Here is a 20,923-nt window from a genome sequence, read left to right on the forward strand (position 1 = left end):
ACTGACAGCCTATGTACTGTAAACAATCCTTCCAAAACATCAAAGCTAGCTGTGGCTGAGGACATCACTTAAACATTGAGCATTACAATACAAGGAGTCTCTGTCACCAAGGATGTTTGCCAGAAAAGCTTAGACTGACCCATAGTTACTGTTGCTGCCAGGCTTGGAAACGGTGCATTCACCGGCCTGACGTGACCCAAGTCTCCAAAAGATTTTTTTTTTTTTGCTTGCTTGCTGTCTAAAAGTAGGTAGTCTGCCAAGAAGCCAACCAAGGCCCAGCCCTATGCCTGATAAACATCTCTCCATCTGGATTTCCCAAGCTTTTGGGAAAGTTAAGCAATTCTCACTTCACAATGTTTGCAACTCTCACAGAAAGCTATTTCTACATATGACACTATTCTGTGTTGAGAAGCACATCAGAGCCCCATGCTATGAAATGGAGCTGAGGGCTAGAGTAGCAGATCATACAACCACCACCACCCATACATCAGTCAAAAATAAAAACTGTCACTCCATCGATGAAATGTCACAAAGCCTTGAGCGACTGTTTATTCTAAATACTACTGGCACTGATCTTCAAAGTGTTTTTGAATGACTGTAATTACTAAATGAACTCAAGAAAAGCAAAGACTGCAACTGCCAACTGACAAAACAGCCATTGTGTGCAGGGAGATTGCTGGCCACTAAGGCAATTAATCCGTTTGGTTTGCCAGGGCAGAAGGTAACATTCTTCCACCGGGTCAGAGGTAACCAGAAGCTCAGTGCAGCGCTGGAGGCACTATGCTCAACAGCCATGTGAGGTATCACAAAAGGTGTTAGCAGTTACAGGATTCAGTCTCAGTTCCAGCAGTTCACCCTTCAAAATAACAAACACTCATGAAACGTTAACAGTCAAAAGTGAAATAGTATGTGTTTCTGAACTGATTTCCTAGTAGGCTTCTTTGAAAAGGGATTGTTGTTGACTTAGAGGTGTGGATATTTTCTTGGGGGCAAGCTATCACTAGCAGTTCCCTTTCAGGTCTTTCCAATTGAACTTAATTTATAAGTGCCAAAAAGTTATAGGCAACACATGGCTGATAGCAAAATTCAGCTTTAAACTTGTCTGCAATGATGCACCAAGTCTTTTGTAAGCTGGAAAAAAAATAAAAAAATATTTCAAGTAATAAAGAGGAAAATGTTATAGATGATGAAGAATTAGTGTTGTATCATTCCAATATCTCACAGACAAAAAGCATGCCAGCACTACATTCAATCTCGGCTCTAAGAGAAGAGCTCAGCACTGAAACGCCTGCAGGGAAAGCAGTAAACAATTTGAATTAAAAAATAATTTGGTGACACAGCATTCACTAATGAAGCACAGTGAAATGTCAGACATTACAGTTGAAAAAAAACTTCTGGGAAAAGTACAACTGTAAATTTCTACAAAGTTCAAGGTAAGTAACAAGTTTGCTCAAAGAGAATGAGCATATCACATAGATGAGTTGCTAGAAGAAAAAGCTGTACTTCATAGTCTGAATGCTTATTTGATAATCCATAAGTGAATGGTATACTACATTGCAAACATCCTGTTAAATGACCAAAAATATTTTATGCAAAAAATCTTAACTGTCTTCATTAACACAGCTGTTTTTGCAAAGAACAAAGAACAATTCTGAAACAGAGCCTGCTACTTTGGGATGCATTCAAAGAAGCAGTCGGGTTTTCATAAGAACTCAATTGTTGGGACAAACAGCTCTTCCCCCCACCTTCCCCCCACCCAGGGCTGCTGTGGAGATCACCAAACAGACGGGCCTAAAACACCCCATCTAGTGGTTCAAAACAGCAACAGAAATGGCAAAAGAGCACCCGGGGGTCATCTGCTGCTCCTCACATCCTCAACGTGAAACTACACACCTAAACACCAGCACTTTCAGAGTAAGACTCCAGAAACGACAGCACAGATGCAGAATGGCTTGCTTTTAGCTTATCACAAGCACCTACAAGTGGCTCTTAACATTGTCACAACAAACTTAACTTTACTGCAGGCTCTAAACTTTTCTAGCAGTAGCAGTGTTTAAAAAATGTTCATTCTAGTTTATTTTATCTCTGCTTAAATGTAGTGACCTCTTCAGAATACGAGTTTGACACGAACACTGTTGACCAGAACGCAAGTTTGACACAAACACTTTTGACCACAACAATTTGTCTCAAAAAGTAAAGGCTGAATATTTTTTTTTAATTATTATTTCTGTCTTGAAGACACCAGCTTCCTTTGCCCTCATCTTACAGTGAAAAAATGTTTGTACAGGTGAGGTCTACACCAGAGAGTACTGGGTGTATAATTCTGTGGTGCCAGGGTCACAGTGTTTTCTTGATGCAACATCATCAACATAACAGACAATGAATAAGTGAGAACATTTGTGCATACAAAAAGGGAAGCGAACATTGCAACAGCAAACAACTTCAGCCCTTCTATAGTAAGTCTAAACCAAAGAAGATTGCGAAGTTCAAAGTCCCAAATACCCATCTGGGAAAAAGGTGAGCCTGAGAATAATTTTACCTGTTGATACTCTCTGAATCTGAGCCAGGCAAGCAACTCAGTGGCAGCATTCTCTTCCTACGCCCTACAGCTGTGTACGTATGTAACTTTGTACTTAAATATCTTGTTGGCAGCAAGGTGCTAGTTCAGTACAGTAAAGCTGAAAAGACAGGAAAAATGGTAAGACTTCAAGATTGTTACTTATATTCCTATTGAGTAAACGCCTTTTAGGAGTTGTAATATTTGCCAGAGGACTGTGTCTATCCACTAAAGAACTTGTTACCAGCTCAGTGTAAATTGCCACCTTTATCCCAGTTCTCTCCTCAATAGACAACAATATTCACTAAGTAAAATAAGTAACTGAGTATCCAAGTGTAGAAAGCCTTCCCCATGAAACCCTTCACTGAATCCAGTGATTGCACAAGAGATGGAAGGGTAGCCCTTGGACAGCTTCTTTAAGGACATAACAGGTGGCAAAGAAGTTGATTGCTGACAGTTATCATACCAGCTGAGCTTTCCAACTGCACTTCTGGCAGTTTTGGGAAAAGAAAAAAAAAAAAAAAGTCATTTTAGTTTGGGGAAAATCCTGATAAAGAGAATCATGCTGATGAATATAAAACAAACGACAATTAACATTATCCATAATAGCCAGTTGACCGATTTCTTTGCGTGCTGTTCAAGGCGGTCAGATTCATCCTTGAGCTTCTCAAAGTTCTGGTCTGCCATCCTGAGAGAATGCGATAGTGTCTGGGGAGCAGAGAGAATGAATGGTTTCAGACACAGATTTGAACGTTCTGACCGTTATTTCTTCCAACAGAGAAAAGGTTCAATTGCACTATAAAAGCAGACAGGTATTGCCTCCAAGTCTCCCCACTCTAATCTCACCTGGAATCAAGTTATAGGATAGTATTTTAACATATTAGCACTTTAACCTTCTGGGTTGCAAAATTGAGAGGTTAGCACTTTAAACACACGCTACCTGGTTATCTTGTTTTATCACATTCTGCGCAGCCAGAGTGTTGTTTTTGAGACTGCGAGCCAAACTTAGCATTTCTTCAGCTAACTTCTCCTGCATATCCTGATGGTGCTGTAACACAGCATCCAGCTCGACTGCTGACTGCTTCTCATCAGATGTAAGGCCTCTGCAAGAGCATAAGGGAAAAAAAATTAGGATTTTTACTTCCTTGTGGGTTGACCTCCCAGACTCTGCAACTCTGACAGGACAAGAACTCTTAAGTCAGCTGAAGTCATTATATTTCGGTTTCTACCAGCAGGCACTTCACCCAAATGGAAGTACATCTGCAATTTAAAGGTCACTGGGAAAGCAGTTCCCAAAACACTAAGCATCAGAATGAGAAATTTTGACTTACTTCCGCTTCCTTATGTTTAACTCCTCAGAATCTGGAAAAAAAAAAAGAGTTAAATTTGTGTTTTAGCATGTTATAAATTCCCATGCAATCATGGGCTGAAGAAAATCCCTTACAGAAAACTTGTTTCAGATGTCCAAATCCTACTTGGCCCTCTATCCCAGGGAATATGGATTTCAAATGCCTACCTGCTTTCCACAGGGAAAAGACAACATATAACATCAAAAGTATGGTTGAGAGAAGAAAAACCCAGATGAATCATATCCCTGAGGGCATGGTTTAAGCCTGCGTGTCTTGGTGTTCTCTTTCAGGACACGTTAAGATTGGCCTAGCTCCAGCCACTGTAACAGTAGCTATGGAAACCGCAAATTAATTCCTACCAGTTCCCTACATGAATAACATGGCTGTATATTTAAGAGGAATTGAACAACGCCTACTCTAAGCGCCTAAAATAACATGATTTGCTCAGAGCAGAAGAGAACAGGAACAACAATAAAGGTAAACTGTCCTTGCTAATTCTATAATTAAAATGTCTGTTTCTGTATGAATTCTAGAAAAATAGGTTCCGGCAAGTCCCTGCTACCATACTGATAACAACACTTAGGCTTTTCATCTGTTAGGGTTTTTAGTTTTGTTTGTTTTTAAAATCTGCTATCTTGAAAAGAAGTGAACCACTAAACTAAAAGTACACTTTGGCCAATCTCTAATACCTGACCTTCCTCCTTCTTTCCCTGTAAGGCTCAGGTTAACTAAAGTTAGAGAAAACAACTGATGAAACTTACCATCGATAGCCAAGGGGTCCTGGGAAGTAGAAAGAGAAACAAAACAGAAGATTACAAAGGGCCAGTGAAAAAAGACAGTCCTCCAGGCCTCGCATAGTACCTGTGCCCAGTATTTAGACTATCCAAACCAGAAAAAGGTGACTCCCCACCCAGCCTGGGACACGTGTGAGGCACAGCCACAAAAGGCAGCTGAATGCAACAAGAGACAATCTATAAAGTAGCAGTAAAGAAGCAGCAGCACCAGAACATACTGTACCAAGCAGCTCACTCCTCATCTTGCCTGTGCAACGAGCCTTTGTCTGCAGATGGACTGTTTTAGTAGCTGGGGTTCTCTCTTTGGTTGTTGTAGGGGTACGTCCCGGGGCCAAGAACTGATTTGCCAGAGCCTTTTCAGTTGATGAAGACTGTGAGTAGCAAAAAGCAATGAAAAGTCATGAATATCACATTCTGCAGCATGAGGCCACCTGGGTGTGTAACTGACAAAGATGCAGGGAACAGTTCCACAGCTGCTTCCTGCAGAACAGCAAAGACAGTCTGAACAACAGCACTGACTGTACCCACACTAATGGCGGTATAGCTTATTGGCATTTCATAGCTCTCCAGATGCACGTGCTACCATCCAAAACAGGTGTTAAGCCTAAAGGACAGTACCTGCCCCCGTATCTCTCATCAAAGAAGCAAGAAGGACATAGGCAAGATGTACTTTGCTTTTGAAAAGCAGGAAGGAATTTTCAGATTTCATACAAAATATAAAAATCCAATTTATTTATTCATGTTTTTACAAGGACTGTGTGATAAGATTTTAACAAGTGTTATTTTGAGACATAAGATAAAGGCAAAGACAGGAACAAGGCGATAAGGTGAATATAAGCTTTTCAAGCTGAACTAGTAGATCTTACCAATTTTTCAGCTTCTAAAAGTCCCTTTAGGAAGTCCACTTTACGAGAGTATTCATTCAGCAGTTCTGGGGCTGGCTTGCTATTAGAATTGAAAAATAAGAATAATGTGAAAACCAGAAGTTATCAGTATTTTCTATTGTTCAGGTGACTTTCCACATAAAATAAAATAAAAAAGCAACACAAGGTTCTTCAAAGAAGCATCTTCTAACACAAGTAGCTTCGGGCTAGAAACATGCTTGCAACCCCCTGCAAATCACCTTTTCCAAGGCACTGACAGCTTGGGGCATGGGCACTGCCCAGGGCCAAGGCTGACACGCAGGGAAATGTGTCTGAGGACACGACAGAGTTGCACAGCTCCTCGCAAGGCTGCGTCGCAGCTGCTTTGGGGACGCAGTTTCTCCCTCCCCGACAGGTATTTCCACAGAAAAGAGTACACACTGCTGCGGTGTTTGTGGGCTACGTCTGTCTTGCAGGTAAGAGACTAACGACACCACAAAAGACACCCGCCCACCCCAGGATTTCAGAGAGGGACTCACCTGGACTGCTTCTTCAGCTCTCGGAGCATGTCTTCAAGAGCGGCCACATACTGAGGAGAAAAAAGCCTTTAGGCGACAGCATTAAGGAGAAATATTCTGTCTGGCAGAGGCTGCCGCAACGGCTGAGAGCGAGGTTGAAGTTTTAACACTCCATAGCACTCACTGCCTCCGTTTATTTCGAGGAGCCGAACCGCGCTGCTGCGGGGATAGAGGGGCAGGAGGCTCCCGGGCCGCCCGCTTTTCCCGGCCGGTCTCCCCCCGCGGAGAAGGTCTCCCCCCCCAGAAGGCCGGGCCGCGCCTCACCTTCTCCAGCCGCCACTCCTCGGGGTCCCGCCGCTCCGCCGCCAGCGCCTCGCACCGGCTCAAGAGCCGCATCAGGTTCAGCTCCAGCCGCGTCGCGGCCATGGCGGACGGTCGCCTCCGGAAGCTGCCTCAGGGACACTTCCGGGCGGCGGGCGCCATCTTGGGGCGGGGCGCGGAGCGCTGAGGGGCTGGAGAGGGCTCCCAGTGCAGTGGTCCGAGTGCTGTTTTACTTAAAAAAAACACCCCAAAACCAGAACAAAACCCCCTCCACACACGTCCGGGGAGGTGGCTGCTGCTCGGGGCCAGGGTGACAGCGCCGTGGTGGCACCGCCACAGCCCCAGAGACAGCGACTGAGAGTGCCCGAGGCTGCACTCTTTTGGTTCAACATGGAGCAGGGCCAACAGACCAGGGAGTTCAGAGCGATTCAGGCGCACAGCCTGCTGCTTTTCAAAACGTTTTATGTATGATGGCATCTCGCCCTCAGGGGTTTCACTGCGCAGCTGTGAAGCGTGGGGAAGAGGAGGCAGCTCCGCGCAGCACAAAAGCATCCAGCGCCATGGCTCGGCGCGGGGTTGTACGTTTGCTCCAAGAGCACCAAAATGCTCCGAGGTGACACCTCGTTAGCGCTTCCTTTGTGCGGAGAGCTTTCCCAATGCTTTATGAAGTACTGACAAAGCTACGCAATTCCAATTAAAGGCTTCCTTCGGAAGAAGTTGGTCATCAGACAAGACAGACATTGATAAACTAACACATGTATTTTTAAAAAGTGCAATGTATTAATAAACGTTTTTATATATTTTGGTCTCAGTTAAGGCTATTACAACATTAACAGTTCTGTAAACCACACGGAAAGTTGTCATAAAAACATAAAAAAATTAAGGCAACACACATTGACCCAAACTCACTGTTGGTCCCATTAGTCCATTGTAAGGCAAATGGAAAAAGGCACGGCAGCAGAATCAGGGGACTTTTTTTTTCCTGTACACTCAACCCATGTATTTTACCCAACACAAGTTTTATGTTCTGCTTTCTTTGTAGGGTTTTAATTTAAAGAGAAGAATATTTGTTTTAAACAACCTTGCTTAACCCTTACAGTACTGCACATTTCCAGGCTGCCTTCCCAGCCACGTAAAAGAACATGAACAAGTTCACAGCCTTCAAAGGGTTAAAGCTAAAGCTGCAGTCAACTTCGAAAAAAGTCCAGACAGCTTAAGTATTTCACTTCTCTATACAGGCAATGTGAGAGTAAGGGTCCGAAAACCTCCGTTTTACTTTTGCTGTTGGTTCGTATTCATCCAAGAGTTCCTGAGCGTGGGCCATTGCAGACCCTTGTGCAATGTATACAGAGTGGATTTTATCAGTTCTCCTTGCTGGCTGCTCCCTTCGTCTCACGATGATTTGAGACTCTTCGTTAGCTGAAATCTTGCCCTGGGATTCTGTACATTTGAAAATCCCGGGAGGAAGTTTTATATTTGCTGTTGGCATCACTGGAGTTCGACGGGGCACTTTAATCCTGGACAGTGTTAAAGATGATCTGTGTCTTGAAGCCAGGGATGCAGAGGAAGAATTTGAAGAGGTTTGCAAAAGAGAAGGCACTTTGAAAATGTCTTTGGCAGGCATACTGGAGCTCTGAGCACGGCAGTGTAATCCAATAATTGCTTTAAAGAAACAAGATACTTAGATACTGAAAGCATGCATAAAAAAGTAACTCGATACAAGCAACTGTGACCAGGTAACATCTGGTCACCTGGCTGTATGCAGTGAAAGATGTAGAATAAAAAAAACACACACTACCTTAATACTGACCTTCGGTATCCATCCGTCCTGTTCTATCTTCAAGAAGGCTCTCTGTGCTTGCTGAGGTCTCAGAGTCTACATTTTCCTCATCAGAGCCTCGCTGATCAAGCTCAGGTAACCGGTAAGTTATATCTTCCCTACATCAAAACAGAGATTGTAGCACTCTAGAAAGACAATGTCTCTGACACGAGCAACTTTATGCAGCTCGTATTCAGAGGTAAACCTTCCTGCATGTAGTCACTAAATATTAATTCTCATGGTATTTTCTCTCAGCTAGTCCTTTGTATTTTCCTTTTCACGTTCATAAAGGCCTACAGAACAGAATGAACTAGATAATTTTGGACAAAAGTTATACTGCTTTACTATCTGTATTACCTCCAACTGCAAAAGGCATGACCTACAGAGATAAAGGGTGACTTACTTTTCTTCTTTTATTGACTGTATGCGATCAATGAGAATCTCCTTTTCCCGGTTATCGGCTTCAGAAACTTCCTCTTCTTCATGCAGTGAGTCCAGTTCTGAGTTGCTACTGTCATTTCCTTTGACCTGTGAGCTTTTACTCTGCAAGGAAAACGTATGTGTAACACTTCTCAGTCATAAGAAGCTATACAAGTCTTGACTGTCTACTAGTTGCAAGGTGGAAGACAAATGAGTAGGCCAAATGAAAGGCTGATGGAGCTGATGAAGAGCTGTTAGTTATCCGTACAAATGTTTCAAAAAGTAATAGAAATTTTTCTATTCACCTGATTTCTGGGGTTTTGTTACTGTTTTTGAAGCACAGTAATTTGATTTGCCAGCCTCAGCTTAGTTTTAGTAGTCACTTATAAATAATATTATTACATCCAATACAAGTTGCATTCAGAATGTCTATAAAATACCAGAGTCATGACAGAACAGGTCAGCAGCCCTGCATGCAGACTGAGGAGAAAGTTGCACCAATACATGCAGTCTCAATTGTTCAAAAGAGTATTTAAAATGAATCGAAAGAGCATTTAAAACCAAGTTACAATACATGTAGTAAGTATTTTAGTCATGCAATAGTACCATAAGAAAAAAATAAAAACCAACCATGCACTCTTAACACAGTGTACATACCAGCATCCCCTCATAAGGGGAAGAAAACCCAAGTTTTACAGGCCAGAGCTAGAGAGAGATGAAGATCAAATTCACTATATGCAGATTCTGATCAGACAGTTTGGTTTGTTTTAATCAGTACAACAAAAACAAAAGAAAAAGTGTATTTGCCCTAATAGAACGCAGCATATTTTTGTCCACCATCCATCTCTGGAGTGAAGGAACTCCTTTGCCACGTAAGGGAGTCAGCAATCTTAGTTCTACTGATTGAATTACGTGGGCATAGATTTTGACCACTACAAGAGCAGATCCCCACCCCTGAGCCCTTCATTTATGAAACTGAGATTCCAGTGCAGCTGTATATTTAGCTCCTACCTACAGCTCTGGGCAAGTCCAAATCCCTTTTCTTCTTATCTTGCAATTGATCTTTGACTTACTGGATGGGATGGACAGGATAAATAAGTAGCACATCCCTTCCCAAGAAATTGGTGGGATGCTTTCTGCTGGACAGTGTGGGTCTGTGATTTATTTCAACACTTACCGTATTCTGCCGAAGCAATGAGAGTCGTCGAAAAGCAATGCTCTCAGCTGCTTCCAGCTGATTTATTTCATCCATTTTTATCTTGTACTTCCTTATCTGTTCCTTTATGAGCATCTCTACACACCTGGACAAAAAGGCAAGGAGTTTATTGAGCAGCCTCATACTATAAAGGCTCTAGGGACAACCATGGTGGGATGAGATGCCTCTCCTGGCTTGGGGATGTTTGCCACACACACATGTGGATGGCATGCAATCAAAGTGCCCCAATGCATGCCTTATAAGGGGTAGCACTGCATGGTAACAGGGTGAAGAGTCCAACACAGCAAGCAAAACAGGACAGACTGTTAAAGGTAATGGCACATGTTCTTCCTGGGATAACCACAGCCTCTCACACTGACTGTACACAACAATGGTAAGCAAACAGATATTACCATGGCTGCTAACTGCTTCTTCTACCTGTCTTCCCTGTGCTGGCACAGACTGGTAGATACAGAATGAGCCTGCAACCACCCTTTTCCACCTCTATGGCCCCATGGGTCAGTAGGAAGTTACAAAAAGCTGTCATTTTTCAAACTCTGTTTTCGTTGGAGGCAGGTGCAAGGCCAGCCATGCAGTGAGGATGGCGAGGGGCAGTCAGAGAGCCAGAGCTGCTGGAGGGTGAGGAGAACAAAGAGGATCAAGGACAGAACCTTCTTCAATTCAAGGAACAACACAGAAGAAATTATCAGAGGTTTCCAAGTATGCAGGAGACAGTTTAATTCTATATCCTACTGTTTATTATGGCTTGTATCTCAGCAAAATATATATGATTAGTGTACAATCCCCCCAAAAGATTGTCTTGATGTAAAATACAAACCTGATATTTAAGATTTAAAAGTTGTCCTACTTTATGCTTTGTAAACTTGAGACAGGTGGAACGACTCAGAGAAGGGCATATAAATTGGCAGCACTAGCAGAGCCAGAATTGAACAACTCTTAACCCTCAGTTTCTCAGCTTGATAAGAATAAGGTTGTAACAAATGCAGGTGGTAGAACAGGTCTTCCATCATATTTCAAAGTACTACTTTGCAGCAGACTACTAAAACTTACATGGTTGTTTTCGAAACATCCTTCATGCTGGTTAAAGGGTCAGAGGTATCAGGACAACGCAAGAGGCATGGAGCAAAAACAATGGCCAAGGCATTGGGTGACATGCGGTTGACATCTTCTATCAAAGCCACTCTGAAATTCAATGTTCAGAACAAAAAAAGATTTTTTTAAGCGAACGTTTCTAGAATACAAGCAATCTGATCAAACTTTGCCAGAGTTCCCAAATAACATGAAAGGAAGCCTCTAGTGTACTAAGTATGTACAGCAGTTCAAAGAAGTTTTAAAATTATTTCACACCTACTAAGTAGACAAGTTTCATGCATCAGAAAAAGGAAGCCAACCAGGTTAAGCTAGTTCGGTAGTCTCTCAAAGTATGTCTGATGATTCAGTGCCTCCTCTTTAAAATCCCTATTCCCTATGTTCAGAGGGTCACTCGGAAAATTCACAAGTTCCTTGGATAAGAGCAGCCCCCTTTGCCAGTACCATTTATCCCTGCTCCCAAGACTAGCATATGTGCAAGCGTTTACAATCCTTATGCAGTCCCTACTAAGTACGCTAACATCCTTAGTTCACTATGTACCCATCCATATAAATCCTGGTGTTCAGACAACTCACCTAGTCTTTCAGATCTACCTTGTCTTCAAAGCTGTTCTTACATCATTTGATACAAATACACCAGATGGTAGAAGTAAGCACGCATCTGTTTTTAAGCACAACTATCAACTTCAATTCTTTCATTTCTAAACCAGCAGCACAATCCCTACGCTGACACTCAAGGGGTTAAGATTTTAGAAAGCTTCCAAGAGGGACTCAAAGTCACATGGAGTTTCTCTCCAAATGAAGTAATTGAACTCATTACTTGACCAGATGGAAGATGAGTCGCTCCAAGGTATTATGATTTGCTTGTGGAAGCTGTTCAAGGACACTGTAAATGGCACAGAGTTGCTCCTGTTTTTCTGGTAGTTCTGCACAAGGGGAGAAAGCACAAGATCGTAATTGCTGTGCAATGCTAGTGGAAAGCCATCAAGCACTTAATGACATTGTCTCAAACTGCCTGCAACAGATAGAGATTAAATTCTTAGAAGTCACACTGTCAGTTCATTTACCGATTGTTGTAACTGGATATTAAAGTACGCCTCACGGCACTGCAATTTTCCTGCTTTTTCAGCTGCTGCTGCTAGCAATCATCAAGTGACAGATCAAGATCTCCAACAATATTTAGGGTGCCTTACTCCCACTGCAGTTAAATGAATCTAAAGATTTGAGATATCTGGCTAGCTAGATCTGGTCTAGAACATGAAGGAGAAGGAAAAAAAAAACCAAAAAACAAACCTGTACAAAGGGAAACCTATTCACATGCTTGCTGTTTTTAGAAAGGGCAGTTGTATAATGACATTATGCTACAAAAAAAGGAATCCTAAAGCAAGGTCAAGTAAGCTAGAAGAGAAATTCCCTGAAAAGTGTTTTATGAAAAATGTCTAAAATCACTGCTGTAAGTGTACTGGTAGGAAGCTGCTCAGCCAACATGAGCATCTTAGAGGTTTCTTTTCCCAAGGACATAGGCAAGTTAAAGAAAAACCTTTGCTTCAAACATTTCTAAAACCTACCTACAGCTCGGAGAAAATCGTTGTACTGTGCAGATGTCATTAGTGGATCTGGTAATTCCCGTAGCCATTGCTTAAGAATCCCCGTAATAGTGTGAATAGGGTAATTCTCCAGTTTCACTGAGTTTGGATCTGAAAAGAAATGTTTTGTTTTGAGCAGTTCATTCCTTTGATGTACACAATGGGGCCCCAAAGAAATAAGATTAGAAACACTCAAATCTCCTGTTCACAGAATCAAAGTGGCAATTCAGAAGAAAAAAACAATTTCGCTGACAGTCACTTATATGTGCTAAGTAGCTTTTTCCAGCCAACAAAAATAATACAGCCCACGTGGCCACCAAAAAGCTGTTTTTTATGACACTAAATGTGTCAGATACTTTCAGATAGAAGAGAATTGCAGGGAAAACTGACATTGTACAAGGAAGTCAAAAGGGTGGACAACATTGCCTGACCTGCTTGCAGCAACTGTTTCAGCTCCTTCATACGATTTGCTGATCCTGATTTCCTGTAAATGCCTTCTGTGTAGAGGCCGTGCATCTCCACATACTCTAGCAACTTCTCCATGACAACGGGGACTGAATTTTTCTCACTGGTCAGGGAACTCACACACACTCCAAAATGACGTGGTTCTGCATCCTGTTCGTTCTAGAATTCATACAGGTCAAGCACTGTGAATACCTGTTTCCAAGCTAGAAAATTCTGTTGTTTCATGCTACAATTAGCTTATGCTTCCAGGAACAAAAGCTGAGTGTTTTATTCTAGCTTGCTACAAGCCTTTGATCATAAGGCAGATTTCCTGAGCTGCAGCAATAAAGAAACTTTATGGTATACATTGAAGGATGTCTTTTAACAGTTTGTCCAACACAGAGCACATAGTCTAAAGGAAGAGTTCCCAAATTAGCTCAAGTATCACCTTTTAGAAGAATGTTCTGTTTCTGCAACTGCAGGGCCTGCCTCTGACTACAGGCAGAGAACCATTTAAGCAATTTTTATTCAGTGCCTGGACATCCACTGTTCATTTGCTGAGAAAATAAGGCAGTATTTTGCACGCATCACTTATGGCATCACAGTACCGCATCCCAGATCTACAGTTCTTACCTTTTTTCCACAGGATGTACAGCTGCTCTGGATTTTGGACATGCATTTCTTGTGACAAGTCAACTTGCAAACTAGAGAAAAAAGCAAATGTTACAAGCACTCCAAATCACATTAAAATGCTAAGTATCTTGTCTTATTCACTTACTATATAACCTGCATGTACTGTTCACTAAACCCCATCTGTACCAGCCAAAGTTACAAGCAATCTGCACATACTGTAAACTAAGTGGCAAGAACGATGTGTTTTCACTTACCACTGCAGAGACAGGCCTTTTCCATGGGCCAGATGTAGGACGAGCAGTGTTCACACGATTGCCGTATGCTCACTTGGTAGTTTGTGAATACATGGCCATTGTGTTCTTCAATCTGGTAGGAGACAGGAAGAAACTAATGAATTTTTTTGCCTTTTTTATTATTATTAATAAAACTATCTACCCTATCTTAGATTTTCCACTTTTGTTTTACAATTACAGCTGATGGCTTTGACCTTGAAACCAAATTTCACTCTATCTTAAGGCAGCTGGTTTGCTGGATCATTTCATAATTGACTTGCCGCTTTGGTTAAAGTTCATCAGTGCAATGCATTAGCTATAGTTTGTTATTAATATTTAGTAGTTGTTTTCCTTTAAACAGTCCCATGATTAAAGCGGCCATTAAGTTCTAAAAGATGCTATGGACAAGCAAGAAAATACTTGAGTACCACCTATCACTGCATAAGCAAGATCTTTGATTTATGGAAAACAGTTTTACACTGCGTCACATCTTCGTAATAGAGGTAAGTGGTTTAGCATGCAAAATAAAACAGAACTTCAGTACAAAATCAAGCTCTTTCAAGTGTTTTTCTCTGTGTTCTGAGAGAGCAGCTGAGGACTTAGATTACTGCAAAAAGAAAGTACTTACTGCACGATCTTGTTTTCGTTTCTTCTTCTGGGCTTTGGTTTGCTGCAGTGGAATACAAAACTGGCATTAGTCTTTGAAATTCAGACATTCCATTCCCTTTTTTTTCCTATTCAGTTTCCCAGACTCTACTTCACCTCTAGACATTTGAGACACTATATTGCAGCTTCAGCTTGGTATGAGGGTTGTCTGAGCTCACACTGTCAACTTCCTAAAAATCAACTGAGCTCACTGCCTGATGACAAAGCAATTCCATCTCAAAAACCTTCAGAAAACTCCTAAGTTTTCACCAAAGAAAATGCGCAAACACTTTTAAGATTCTGAAAATACTGAGTAAGTTAAATAATGAACAATTCCAAAAAAGGTGTATCAGCATTCAGAATTTGTTATACACATGATTTTTGTATGGAAAGTGTTTCCAAAATAATGAAGAATGCTATGGAAAAGATTTCTGAGGTAACACAGGGTCCTTATCCTAGGAGAGTAACATTGTTTAATCATCCCATAAGCCAGTAACAGAGTAAGTTTTATACCTTGGGCTGCTCAGATTCCTCTTTTTTTGTATATCCTCTGATGAATTCATCCAGAAGGGATTGGAAGAGATTCAAAACCAGCTTGACCTCTTTCTCTTCCCTTTTTTTGGCCAGATTTGTAACTAGAAGCTGGTAATTTTCCACCAGATCTTTGTAGCCAACATGGATTTGCCCATTCTAGAAAAGGAAATAATATTATTCAGAAGACAGTCTTCTTGGATACCGTTGAGACAGTTTCATATTTGTATGTGTTTAAGTTCAGAGATGAGAAAACATGCTCATGATTAAAGTAAAAGATAACAGCCCATGACAGAAACAAGTTAGCACACTTCCCTACTACACTGTAGAAGGGCACTTGGCTGAGACAAGGCCGTGTCAGAAGAATATTGGAAAAGCTGTTGGCACTTCTCTTTGGTGTTTAAACACAGCAACATAAAGAGGCTGAAGACAGCAAAATCCACCCATTTCTAAAAATAAGTTATGGCTGAGTAAATGAGAAAAGGGAAACAAAACACTCTACTTAAGATTACAGCAGAACTCTAAAATGTTCTTTTTCAAGTCTAACATTCAGCTTTGAATTCTATGCTAAGAGTTGCTGAATTGCTTTGTTAAAGAGCTGTAGGTCAAGCATTTAAACTGCACATTCAATTCATTTACTACCTACCAACTTTTTACTTTATTGAGACTTACTACTTACAGGAGCAGAGTACATGGTCTTGATGTTTCCTCTAAACTTCTCTGTGGCTTCAAAAAACAAACATTCAACACCAGACTTCTGGGAGCGTAAGTCATTGATCTAGAAGGCAAATACAACTGCATCAAATTTCATCCAACCAGCGTTAAGCTTCAGTTGCTGGACTTAGTCATCTATGACCATTTCAATTATTTAAAACAACAGTTCTTAATGCACTGTGATGAGGATACAAAATAGGAGAGTCAGGTAGTTAGGCTCTAGAGAACTCTCTCTATTTCCTTACGACTCATACTTTTTTTTTTTTTTTTAAATATACAACTTTTGCTGCCCACTTTTTGTAAATAAATGAAGAACTAACATGAATGCCACAAGTATTTAATGTAACATAATGCGTTCAGAGACTTAAAGGAAGGAATAGGAAGGGCTCTAATATAGATGTAAGTTGGTCAAGCTATCAAATCAATTCCCCTTTGCTTTAAATCCTAATATAAACTTGTACCTAGAAAAGTAGTCTTTAAAATTCCACACAAACAGTGAACATAAACCTGAATTTTATCATAGTTGCGTGCCTTTTACCTTGTTTAGGAGGAACTCATCAAGATGTTTCAGTTCATTGGCATTCGCAATCTCACGGACTATCGAAGCTCGCCAATTCTGAGACACACTTGAGATCTTGCTGATCTTTATAGTACGGTTCTTCTTTGTTTTACTGCTCTCTTTCACATGGCGCTCCCCTGCCTGGAGGCGACTTGGCTGTCCAGAAGAAGCTGGACAAGAAATTAATTTGTATATTAAAGCAGGATGACTGAATTCTGCAGTATTTGTTTCCATGCAAAACACTACAGAAAAGACGGACATTAGAAGCTGGGGATAAGTCACAGAAACTCACCTTCTGAAACTTTCAGGGTTCCTCCTGTTTCTGGAAAGAGGACACAAGATACAAGGGAAAGGCCATCTTCATCAATCACATCAGGACTCTCCTTTGGAATTTTCTTGTCTGGCTTTTTCCCCAAAAGTCTACGCAAAGGACTTTTAAACGCAGACCTGAACGTAAAAGCAGACACAAGTCTGTCACATTAGTAATGGAAGCTGGCTCTACTACAAGAAAAGGCTCTTCTAACAGTATAGCTAACACCCACAATAGGATTGACCTCTATTGTGCATATATTTCCTCTAAGGTCCAACCTGCAGAAAAAACTGAGCCTCAGAAAAAAGGAAAGGCAGTCTGGAAGCATATCTGGACATGCTGATATTTACTACATTAGGGCACAGCCTTCAACATACACAGAGACAACACATCACATATCCAAGACATCATTTCTGGCTCAGCAAGTCCCTGAGTTGCAGAATGCCAGAAGCTGGAGAGGCAGGCCAGGGAAAGAGCATTACATGCTTGCTGGGTTCTTAAGCTTTTCTCTTGGTGTCTTATTTCTTAGTCTGGATGACAGTATGCTATGTGAACCTTTGATCTGAGCCTGTACGATGGTTCTTGAGTTAAAAAGAACCAGTTCAAAGTCCAGTGTTATGCAAGAAGCAGAGAATCTGTTCCTCAACAGGGTCAGATATCATGCTTACATCAACACGAAGCAGCAACACAGCTACTCATGTAGCTGATGTCAACACGTGTGTTTCCACAATCACAGTCTCAAGATGCCCAATTCAAGTACCAGTGGAAAAAATCTCCTTTTTTCGTTTTCTTAAAGGCAGGCCAGTCACACACAGAATACATACTTGGCATCTATTTGCTGACTTGCTGGCTGCATGGAAACAACGGCATCTGAGGTAGGTAAGAGGTCACTGGGCTTCTTTTGCACAGGATATTTCTTGTTGCCTTTTTCTTCTTCTATTGCATCTGGTGATTGCTACAGCAGAGAGGAGTCGTCAAAAAACTACATATTGAGTGAAACAGACTCTTTAAATGGTTTTAACAACTAGAATGGCGAAAAAAAGTTTGCTTCATCAAGGCAGAACACTTTACCCAATACATATTAGCTTACTAATGTAAGATCTAAGTATATTTAATGCTTTGATCAAGGGTCCATTTATTAAAAATTAAGTTTTCAAATTGTTGTATAATATTTGCTAATGAAATTTTTTACATAGATATCAAGCCAAAAAAATCAACCTGAAAGGAACACAGGCATACAGAACATACTATAGCCAATTATTCACAAATATTTAATATTTATAAACAAGGATAATTAAGTATAAATATGTACAATAGCATCAGTACCTGATTCATGGCAACAGACTGGGCCAGTGTTGAGAGATCACTTAATGAATTCCCCTTCTTTCTGCAATGTTACAAGATTAGTTTCAGAATATATATTTTATAGAACTTTGTACCCTCTTAATATTTACCACCATTTAAGTAACCCACATATCAACGTTATATCTGAGAGAGAATCCTGATCAACTCTTGCAACTCACTTTCAAATGCAAAATGTACTGGAGAAGTAAAAAATATGGGTATGTCAGATTTCCTGCCACATCAGAGGGATGATGCTTGCAAACCACAAGTCACTAAAACCTTGTTTTCAATGGACAAAAGACACATGAAAATAAACTTCAGACACTACTTTAACTAAAGCCCTGACTCTCCATTTTAATTCAGTAAGGCAGGCCTTGTATCTTTTGTTAGCTTCTGAAAACATTCTACCTATACAGTTTCAACTACAGGACTGGGAACCAAGAAAAAGCAGAAGTTGTTCATAACTCTATTTTCTGCCATAACATGGCCAGATGCACAGGCCCTCAGGAGTTCTCCATCTATTTTTAAGTATTACAGGTATCTGTTTTCTGAAAACATCAAAGTAATTAGGAAGATGCCCTTACTCTAGCTGATCCTGAGGAGACTTATCCGCACGTGTTCTTTCATCCAAAGACTGACTCAGCATATCATTCTGACCAGCGTCAGACTGTCTCTTTCCTTTCCACTTCTCTCTCTTGTACTTCAGCTTCCCTGGGTCATCCACATATCTCTGGATTGGGGAAGAAGTGGGACTATCCAGATCTTTGGCTGCCTTCTGAACAAGACGTTTGGTTTTATCTGCCCAGCATTCAGCTGGAGTTTGAAAGCTCCCAGTAGCAGATAGTGTATTATGAAGATTCAGTGCAAGATTTGTTGGCCTTTCAGGGCAGTTAAAGCTTTGGCTGCCTCTTAACTGGTTATTTTGATTCCCTTGTGTTTTCGTTCTATCAACTGCCTTATCATCTACTTCTGATACAGGTGGTTGCTCAGGAATAAAACTACTTTCTTTTATCTCACTTGATGGTGACATGTCTGAAAGACCTTTTTCTTCACTTGGACTTTTCTCTCCCTCACCGCTTCCTTGAAGGACAGTATCTTGTGCTGTGGATTTCTCTGGCACTGGAACAGTTTCCAGGGCCTCTTCAGAAGAGGTTTGTTCCTCATAGCACGGTGAAGGTGGTCCTTCGAAGGAAAACAGGACATGCTTATTCTGTAACTCGTTATGTTCCAGCCCCCTCTGCCGGCGAGATTCACGTTTCTCCCGGCTGTTTGTTACTTTCTCAGAGCCCTCTGTCATGTTCTTCTGGAGTAATGTGGCTTTTTCAGATGAGCTCAGGTTTTTGGCTTGCTCATTTGGAGTTTGATCTCTGTCCCCAACAGCTTGATCCACCTCTGACTTGTGTTTCACAGGCAACTGATCTGTTGCTGGTTCACTGTGCTCATCCTTGCTTATATCATTCTCTCTGTCTTGATCTTCCTGCATTTCTCTCTGCTTTTCTTCAGCTTTCTGCTTTTCTATAGCCATTTTCTGAAATCTGTTAAGAATTTGTAAGATGAAAACACAAATATTTAATGCCCAGCAGTCAACAAAAGTACCCAACTGTTTAAATGCAGCCTAAATAGCAATACAGACACAAAGTACAAATACACTCACAGTCCCAGTATGTCAACATATCACACAGAAACTGAGCTTGGCAGGTGAAGCCAAGTAGCTAAGTGGTTAAAATGCATGTTTTCATATCATGTTGCTCCTCTTCCTTTACCTCTTACGCTGTAGATGCCCTCTGACCATGGCTTGCAGGAGACAAATTCTCTTTTTCTGTTGAAGGTAGCATTTTCGCTCCCTGTATCTTCGCCATGCTGACTGAATATAAATGGCAGCGTTATTCCTTTGCAGTGCCATCCTAACACAACGGGAACGCCAGTAGGCCTAAGAAGGAAGATTTCTAAAGTAAAGGAGGGGTACTTGAAGGTGGGGAGTGTTATTTGAGAGGGTTTGTGTGTTTGTTAGGAAAAGAAGATTGGCAATTCTCAAAGGTACCTGTAAAACAATGGCTGCTTGTCGTGTTCTGAGAAAACGTCTCCTTTCTAAAACCATCCTGAGCCAGCTCTGAAGGAGAATGATTTTCCGGATCACTTCTTTGTGTAGTGTATCCTGTAGTATCTGCCGTTCAGCCTCTTTCATAAAAACCTGCTCAGTTAAAGAAAAGTTCATCAATAAACAGTTAATAGGAGCCTTTCAGCCCCCACTGGACGTATCTCCACAAGCTTAAAAATAAGAATGGTAATGCTTATTAATGAACTAAACCTTATCAGCTGACAGCATCTCCCAAAAGTAAAAGTCCTTTTGTTTTACCAAATCTCAGTGTTTGGACTCTAAAACATAGAAGGGTACTTACAGCCTTCAAATCAGAACCCTTCTAAAATGAAAACATTGACCTGTTTGACAAATGCCAATAGCAACAATTTCCCAAAAGTAATATCCATATAATACAGATTTGTACTGTATTGCAAGACGACACGTTGGCATCAAAACCAAGGAGGCAACTACTAACATCTGTGTCAATATTTGCAAGAGTTAAAATAGCTAATTTAAGTACTTAATGCAGAAAAATGAATGGCACTAAATTTTGCAGTGTATATCAGTATTTCTTATTAGCTTATGGAAAGTTTCACAGACCTTCGTCTTCCCTATTTGATAGTAGTTTTCATCCAGTTTTAGTTTATTCAAATAAACACAAATGTCTTCCTTAGAGGCTCTGGCATTTTTGGGTAGTAACACCTGAAACTGATCTATGAATTCCTGTGAAAAGCAGAGACAGCAAGAGACCAAAGTTAGAAGGCAATTTACAAGTTTAGATTTTTAGCTTTATTTTAGAAATTTAGTTAAGACAGCTAAGCTACAGGGGTTTGAAAGTACTTATTTCTCATTCCAGACT

The 20,923-nt window shown here is 41.0% G+C and overlaps 3 protein-coding genes across 17 annotated transcripts in view; all 3 read right to left on the reverse strand.

The window, feature by feature from the left end:
* Positions 1–2,668, reverse strand: part of INSR (insulin receptor) — a 65,514-nt gene extending 62,846 nt beyond the window's left edge. The window contains exon 1 of the mRNA XM_052802533.1: positions 2,540–2,668. The gene's annotated coding sequence lies outside the window, so the exon portion shown is untranslated. The remainder of the gene's footprint in view (positions 1–2,539) is intronic.
* Positions 1,942–6,557, reverse strand: USE1 (unconventional SNARE in the ER 1). Its single transcript, XM_052802538.1, has 8 exons — positions 6,406–6,557; positions 6,103–6,152; positions 5,567–5,645; positions 4,919–5,071; positions 4,668–4,686; positions 3,889–3,919; positions 3,498–3,660; positions 1,942–3,265 (listed from the first exon to the last, which is right to left on the reverse strand). The coding sequence occupies exons 1-8, from the start codon at positions 6,505–6,507 to the stop codon at positions 3,083–3,085; spliced, it is 780 nt and encodes a 259-aa protein (XP_052658498.1). The 5' UTR covers positions 6,508–6,557; the 3' UTR covers positions 1,942–3,082.
* A 603-nt stretch (positions 6,558–7,160) lies between these two features.
* Positions 7,161–20,923, reverse strand: part of MYO9B (myosin IXB) — a 45,441-nt gene continuing 31,678 nt past the window's right edge. For 8 of the 15 annotated variants that reach the window (XM_052802510.1, XM_052802511.1, XM_052802513.1 and 5 more), the window contains 22 exons: positions 20,665–20,787; positions 20,026–20,175; positions 19,748–19,914; positions 18,569–19,519; positions 17,967–18,027; positions 17,465–17,595; positions 16,623–16,777; positions 16,310–16,500; positions 15,737–15,835; positions 15,040–15,216; positions 14,510–14,551; positions 13,864–13,975; positions 13,610–13,680; positions 12,964–13,156; positions 12,515–12,643; positions 11,767–11,872; positions 10,908–11,039; positions 9,819–9,942; positions 9,299–9,346; positions 8,625–8,764; positions 8,213–8,340; positions 7,161–8,064 (listed from right to left, as the gene is read on the reverse strand). In XM_052802510.1, the coding sequence (XP_052658470.1) occupies positions 7,625–8,064; positions 8,213–8,340; positions 8,625–8,764; positions 9,299–9,346; positions 9,819–9,942; positions 10,908–11,039; positions 11,767–11,872; positions 12,515–12,643; positions 12,964–13,156; positions 13,610–13,680; positions 13,864–13,975; positions 14,510–14,551; positions 15,040–15,216; positions 15,737–15,835; positions 16,310–16,500; positions 16,623–16,777; positions 17,465–17,595; positions 17,967–18,027; positions 18,569–19,519; positions 19,748–19,914; positions 20,026–20,175; positions 20,665–20,787 (3,870 nt within the window). In that variant the 3' untranslated portion in view covers positions 7,161–7,624. Of the gene's footprint in view, positions 8,065–8,200; positions 8,341–8,619; positions 8,765–9,298; positions 9,347–9,818; positions 10,469–10,907; positions 11,040–11,766; positions 11,873–12,514; positions 12,644–12,963; positions 13,157–13,609; positions 13,681–13,863; positions 13,976–14,509; positions 14,552–15,039; positions 15,217–15,736; positions 15,836–16,309; positions 16,501–16,622; positions 16,778–17,464; positions 17,596–17,966; positions 18,028–18,568; positions 19,520–19,747; positions 19,915–20,025; positions 20,176–20,664; positions 20,788–20,923 lie in introns of those variants that run through there. The other 7 variants (XM_052802519.1, XM_052802515.1, XM_052802521.1 and 4 more) reach the window with 6 other exon arrangements.

Source organism: Harpia harpyja, chromosome 11 (assembly GCF_026419915.1).
Source record: "Harpia harpyja isolate bHarHar1 chromosome 11, bHarHar1 primary haplotype, whole genome shotgun sequence".
Taxonomy (NCBI): Eukaryota; Metazoa; Chordata; class Aves; order Accipitriformes; family Accipitridae; genus Harpia; species Harpia harpyja.